The following is a 6,786-nucleotide window of genomic DNA, read 5'->3' on the forward strand; positions in this document are numbered from 1 at the left end:
TTTTTAAGTACAGTAAACCCTTGATTTAATGGCCGCTGATATAATGGACTTTGGAAATAACGGATGCTGTCTGCCAGCCCTCCTGGACCCGCCCCCCACCCCAAAAAATGCTGGAGACTCAACAGAGCAGCCACTGGGGCTGGAGGAGCTGCGGCCTCTGGGGCCAGAGGAGCCAGTGGATGCGGCTGCCACGGGGAGGGGCAGGAGCGATCCTCCCTCAGCCCCGTGTGCATGGAGTATGTTGGTGCCTGGCCACCGCTGCCTGCAATGGCACTGAGCCACAGCCATGGTGTTGGAAGCTGCTACCTGCTGGCAGGTTGACGACAGCCACACTCTGCCCTCATGCATGTAGCTCGGAGCTGGGGGCTGGAGGAGTCACAGGGCTGAGCGCTGCAGGAGGTTGAAGGGGCCAGACAGGCTTTCACCTCCTCTCCTGGTAATTGGGAGAGGGAGAGAGAGGTGCAAGGTGAAGAATGGGCTGGGAGGGGGGAAGGGCAGGGGACAGGAGTGAGTGATTGGCTGGGAAGGTCAGTACATCATCATACAGTGTAACTGTTCGGATATAATGGACTTTCAGCATTAACAGACACCACTTCCCCCCAATTAGCCCATTAAATTGGGGGTTTACTGTACTGTACCATATAGCTATTTCAACTGAGAGGAAAAAGGTCTTGATAAGTTAACAAATCTCACAGTTTAACTCTAAATCCTATTCTTTAAGAAGCACAGAAATGCTTTTACTGTGGTGTGAAAAAAGAAAGCAGCATATCATATTATATGTCTGTGCAATAAGGTAAAACCAGGCTTTAGCATTAGGTACAGCAATATCCTTTGGACAACCTAAGAGGCTCATCTAATAGACTCCTTGAATGGGGTCAAGACCACAGCCAATGCAGTTTTGAAACATTTAATATGCATATATACCTATCTCATAGAGCTGGAAGGGACCTTCAGAGGCAATCCAGTCCAGTCCCCTGCCTTCACAGCAGGACCTATCACCATCACTAAGAGAGATTTTTTTTAAAATCTATTTGGCCCAGATCCCTAAATAGTCCCTTCAAGGGCAGAGCTCACAATGCTGGGTTTAGTAGGCCAATGCTCAAACCACTGAGTTATGCCTCCCCAAACAGGTAACTGTTGAAAGGATAGATAACAGTGTTCATTCAAGTTTATTTCACATTGATGCTGAACTTTTTTATTTAATAAAAAAATCTTTGACCAACTTTTGTGACTTTTACTTTTAAAAAAGAAAGGAAAATTCTCTTTTTTTTCCCTCTCTTCCCACCTCTCAAAGATTCAGCTTTGAAAACTTATGTAAGCGTTGGTATCCAGCTCCCACAATTCACCATGGAACTTTTGGATTTAATTACAAAGTCAAAAACAAGAACAAAAGGAATATAATACTCTTAGAAATAAAGGTCTCTTTCTCCTTTAAACCTGTTAATGTATATTTCATAGCTGCTGATGGTCTAGTCAAATTCTGCTTACACTGGAGTGATTTAAACAAATTGTTTCATTTTCTACAGCTTTTCTGTGACCTGTCAGTGTTCAAATCAAGCTCTTTTATAATATTAAAAGGCTTCCCCATAGTTTATTGTGAATGGCAAAGTAGTTTATCATTTTTAATATTCTTCAGGAAGTTTCCTCCTGGCACAAGGATGTTAGCTTTGTTGTTTTATAGCAGATACTTCTGGAAAAAAAAAAAAAAGGTATTTTAATTTTAACTCTTTCTTTCCCAATCTGCTGCAATGCTATTTACACATTGTGAAAAGTATAATTACATTATAAAATATAGGAGAACCTGTATACAAGTTTCTCCTGCTTTAAAGGTTTTTGCTGTATAAGATTCACATCAAAAATGGATCGTTCACTAGCTTGCACTGAAGATGAAACTAGAAAATTAAGAACTTAAATCTTACCAGATTACTCAAAGAGGCGAATTGCTTTTGTGCACGAAACCTAGTTTCTTGTGCTGGAAACCCAGAAGGAATTAAAATGTAAGAAATCAATACAAATCAGATAATATGATAGATGTAACCCTGGTATTTACTTTAAAGCGTTAGCTATCTACAGTCAGTGGTGGGAAAAACAAATTAGCATTGAACACATTTCCGTGCTGTAAGGTAACAGGATACTTATATTAACCCTTCAAGAACTTGCTTGTTCTACAGCATCATGTTGCAGGCAAAATGAGCTCATTGTTTTCAATATTTTGGATCATTTCTGATTGTACTATGAAACCATTAGTCTTTTTTTTCCTTTTTCAGTTAGCAGTGAAAGAGGAATGTTGCCTTTTCAGCAACACCAAATATTAGCACAAAAAGGAAACTGAATCGGGCACATAAAAAAAAAACCCAATCCAGCAAGATCAAGTCTTCACTTACAAGCTTTATAGCCAAAAATCCAATAGCACATTGGAAATTTTGGTAATACTATCAAACTGCAAGGTTGATAAGATGGCTCTAATTGTTTTTATGCTTCAGAATTGTCCAACCTATTTAAAACATTCTTAGTTTCAAAGATGATGGTCTTACAAATATCAAGACGGATCTCAGAGCTGTATTTTTACAAGGCATTTAAAAACATAAATGAAATTCAAAAGTCAGCAACAAAGAGAAAATATACAGGCCCAAATGAGCTGGGTTTTTGGACATGTAATTAAGTTTAATGAGTCAAGCTTGAACCCATCCATGCACCAAGTCATGAACCCATCCAAAGCCAAGGCAAGTCAGAAATGGTCCACTTGCAAACCGAAATATTGAGGCTGTGTGTTTGACTTGCTTGTTTTGTTAATGTTGCTTAGTGTTTTCATAGTTTCACCTCAGTTTTCAAAGGGGTACAACCTGCAAGTCAGAGAAAACTATTCATTTGCAAATCCAGCCCACAGGAGCCATGCAATCACCCTCACATGGTGGGGTCTTTAATCACCAGTCATGCTGACTGAGAAGGAGCTATTCATCAAACAATCCGTTTCCTGTCTATCCTGCAGAGGATCTTTTTGAAGGCCCTCCTGAAATCATGGTTGAAGATTGTGTAGATAACAGGGTTGAGGGAGCTATTGCAGTAACCAAACCAGAAGAAGAACTTGAAGAGGGTGTCAGGCACAGAGCAGCTCTTGCAGACAGCAGTGAGGGTGTAGGTGAAGAAAAAGGGAAACCAGCATATGACAAAGACCCCAATCACTACAGCCAGCACAAAGGTAAAGCGCTTCTCCCGGTTCTGCCTTCCCCTCCACCGAGAGGCTTTGACATTCCTCCCCTCCTCTGCCCTCCTGGGCAAGCTGTCCCCAGGCTTAATCTGGCTCAGCTTGGTCTTGCCCTTGCATCTGTGTGGCCTCCCCTGCTTCTTGCACTGGTCGTCCTCATGGTGCTCAGAAGAGGAAGTCTCCTCCATGTCTATGCCATTGAGCTCCCTCTCCTGCCCTCCTTCCCCTCTTCCTCCCTCGGTCACCTTCTCCCCATTAAGCTTGGCTGCGGCTGGCAGCTCCTCCTTGTCTGACATGCCATTTTGTCTCTTACTAGGGTGTTCGCCCCTCTTGCTGGGGGGCACCCGTGTTCTTCTTTTGGCAATCTGATAAATACGTATGTAAACCAGGATCATAATAAGGCAGGGAGCAAAGAAGGAGCCGATGCAGGAAGAGATGACGTACCACTTCTCATCATTGATCTTGCACCCAGCCACCCTCTGGTCAGCCTGCTGCCCATTCCTCTTCTCGATGGAGATGAGGGGCGGGAATGAGATGACAGCTGAGATAACCCAGACAATGAAGATGATGCACTTGATGCGGCGTGGCGTGCGTTTGAGGTTGTACTCAATGGCCTGGGTGATGGACCAGTAGCGGTCCAGGCTGATGGCGCAGAGGTGCACGATGGAGGAGGTACAGAACAGCACGTCCAAGGCCAGGTAGATCTCGCACCAGACCTTGCCGAAGTACCAGTAGCCCATCACCTCGTTGGCCAGCGAGAAGGGGATGACCAGCGTGGCCACCAGGATGTCAGCTGAGGCCAGGGAGACCAGGAAGAGGTTCTGAGGTGCCTTGAGTGCCCGGCTGGTGAAGATGGCAATGATGACCAGCACATTGCCAAAGATGGTGAAAAGCATGAGCAGCCCTGCCAGGCTGATAAGAGTCAGAGTGGTGTGGAGAGGGTAAGGGGTGCCACCCCTTGGCCCAGAGTCACTCTCATTCAGGCTCCCATTGCTGCCTGGAGGCGGGTAGCCTTCCTCTTCCAGCTGATGCTGGTATTCCATGGAAGAGAAGACGTGCCCCCTCTCCGTGAACGGGTTCTCCAGGTTAAACATCAAACCCAACTCCCTGCTTGGCGTCAAGGAGAAACTCAGCCCCTGCTGTTGCACCTGCCACGTCTATAGCCTCCTGCCAGCAGAGCTAGCTTAATTCAATCAGCAGCAGCAACCTCCAGCGCCCATGACTTCTGCTTACTAGAGCCACGGAAGGAGCAGCAGGGAAAGGCAGGCGTCTCTCTCTGTTTTGTTCGAGTCTTTTATAAGCAGCCAACAACCGATCCTCCCTGGTGTCAAAGTCTACTTCATGTCCAACCGGCGCTGGGGGGGAGGGGAGAGAATAGATGCTTTCCACCCCAAACCCTGAATTCTCAGTGACTGTTCAAAGCAGCTGCACGAGCCCAGAGTTCGGAAATAAAGTTCATCTTACCTGTGCAGCCAGGGCAGGCGCGGAAGGGTCTGACATACTACACCAAGAGCCCAGCTAAGGAGGCGGGGGCCGGCTTGTCCAGGTGGAGCGATTGGCTGGATCTTCCGCGCCCCCCCAGGGAAGCAAATCAGAGGCAAGCCGAAGGACCGAGGACGGCGCTGGCTCTGCACAGCCAGGCGGCGACACAAGTGGTGGAGGAGCCAAGGGGGTGCGGCAGGCCTCCCTCCGAGTCCCACGGCAGCTCTCCGCTAAGGTCCCGGTCTCTCGCTCTGGAGCTGGTCCCTACGGCTGCAGCCGGCGCGGAGCAGCAGCTCGCCCCCCGCAGCTGCCTCTTGCTAGAGCTCGTGCAACTCGGAGCGCGCTCCACTAGAACCCGGGTGCGCACGGGTGTCGAGCCGCGCCCGCCGCCGCTCTGCCTTCCTCGCCGCGGACTCACTTTATAGCCCCAGGATCAATCCAGTGCTGCTGAGCAGCCGGCGTCAGCCCCACGTGGGAAACTACCCTCCCCGCCCGTACATAAACCCCTCCCTGGTCACCATTCACACCCACACAGTCCCCGCCTTAGTCGCCATTCACACCCCACCCACACCCCGCCCTGGGCATCTCACACACACACCCCTTCCTCGTTACCATTCGCACCCACACAGTCCCGGCCCTGGGCGCCTTTCACACCCCTCCCCCCCACACCCCGCCTTGGTCATCACACATACACACTTTCTTACACACACATGCACACACCTTCCTACTCACCATTCACACCCACACATTCCCCTCCCTGACTGCGATAAAAACACAGCGACACACACCCGCTCTAGTCAGCACACGCACATATCCCTTTATGGTCACCATTCACACACATACACATCCCGCACACACACACTTCACTGCCTGTTACCATTCTCATGCATACCCCTTCTTGGTCAGAATTCAACACACACAAACACTCCCAGTTCACAATTCTCATACATCCCTCCCTGGTCACCATTCAAACCCACACACACACTGGTCACTATTCCACACACGCACACACCCTTGGTCGCCATTCTCTCTCTTTCACAAACACACACACACCTCTCTTCTCACCATTCACACCCATACACACTTCTCCCTTGTCTCCATTCACATCCCACGCAGCCCTCCTTCATCATCATTTGCACACACACATTCCTGGTCACCATTCACAGACACACAAACACACACACACACCTCTCTCTTCCTGGTCACTATTCACACTCATCTACACACCCACTCCTGATCACCATATCCACACACATGTCCCTGGTCACTATTCACACACATACATGTCCCTTGTCCTCATTCACAGACGCACACTCACACAACACATCCCAGTGGTCACCATTCACATTCATGCTTGTCCCTGGTCATCATTCGCAGACATCTGTCTCTTGTCACAAGTCTCTTGCTCTCGCTCTCTCGCTCTCTCTCTCTCTCACACACACACACCCCTGGTCACCAGTGTTCCCTGTAAGCTGAACACTTACTTGGGCCAACAAAAGATTCAGGGGCTGCCGAGCTAATTAGCAGAGCAGCCACAGCCACCCGCAGCTGGCAGCTTGTGTTTCTATTGGTGGTGCACAGCCGCACATGCCTTGGTGGACAGAACAAAATTTATTCCATCCATGGACGGAAAAAAAAGAGGGAACATTGGTGGTCACCATTTACAGATGCACCCACTCCTCCCTGATCACCATTCTCTCTCTCTTTCTCTCTCACACACACACACACACCTATCTTCCTTGGTCACTATGTGCACACATGCATGCACACAGTCCAGGGTCACCCCCACACACACGCACTTCCTTGGTGAAACACACACACACCTTCCTTGGTCGCTAAGTGTGCATGCACACACACACACTGTCCTTCAGCACTACATGCACATGTGCACACACAGACACATCCCCTCCTTGGTCACCACAACCACGCATACACATACCCACAGCTTCGGTGGTCACAACACACACACACACACACACACACACACTCGCTCTCGCTGTCACTGGTCACTACAGGCACGTGCGCGTGCACACGCGCATACACACAAACTCCTTGGTCTCTCTCTCTCTCCCTCTCTCTCTCACACACACACCACCTCC

At 48.7% G+C, this 6,786-nt stretch overlaps 1 protein-coding gene across 2 annotated transcripts; it reads right to left on the reverse strand.

Moving 5' to 3' along the window:
* Window positions 1-766: 766 nt before the first annotated feature.
* ADRA2A (adrenoceptor alpha 2A) lies at window positions 767-5,128 on the reverse strand. Of its 2 annotated transcripts, none has more exons than XR_012646241.1 (2): window positions 4,670-5,128; window positions 767-1,690 (listed from the first exon to the last, which is right to left on the reverse strand). XR_012646241.1 is itself a non-coding variant. In XM_074999860.1 (2 exons), exon 1 carries the CDS (start codon window positions 4,297-4,299, stop codon window positions 2,959-2,961), a length of 1,341 nt encoding a protein of 446 aa, XP_074855961.1. In that variant the 5' UTR covers window positions 4,300-4,301; the 3' UTR covers window positions 767-1,690; window positions 1,920-2,958. The 2 variants fall into 2 exon arrangements, 1 of the variants encoding a protein (XP_074855961.1); XM_074999860.1 differs by lacking the exon at window positions 4,670-5,128 and adding an exon at window positions 1,920-4,301.
* Window positions 5,129-6,786: the final 1,658 nt, after the last annotated feature.

This window comes from Carettochelys insculpta, chromosome 7 (assembly GCF_033958435.1).
Source record: "Carettochelys insculpta isolate YL-2023 chromosome 7, ASM3395843v1, whole genome shotgun sequence".
NCBI lineage: Eukaryota > Metazoa > Chordata > Testudines > Carettochelyidae > Carettochelys > Carettochelys insculpta.

Bases quoted from the DNA above. Each gene is read 5' to 3' on its own strand.
- ADRA2A (XM_074999860.1), bottom strand. From the start codon at position 4,299: ATGTTTAACCTGGAGAACCCGTTCACGGAGAGGGGGCACGTCTTCTCT.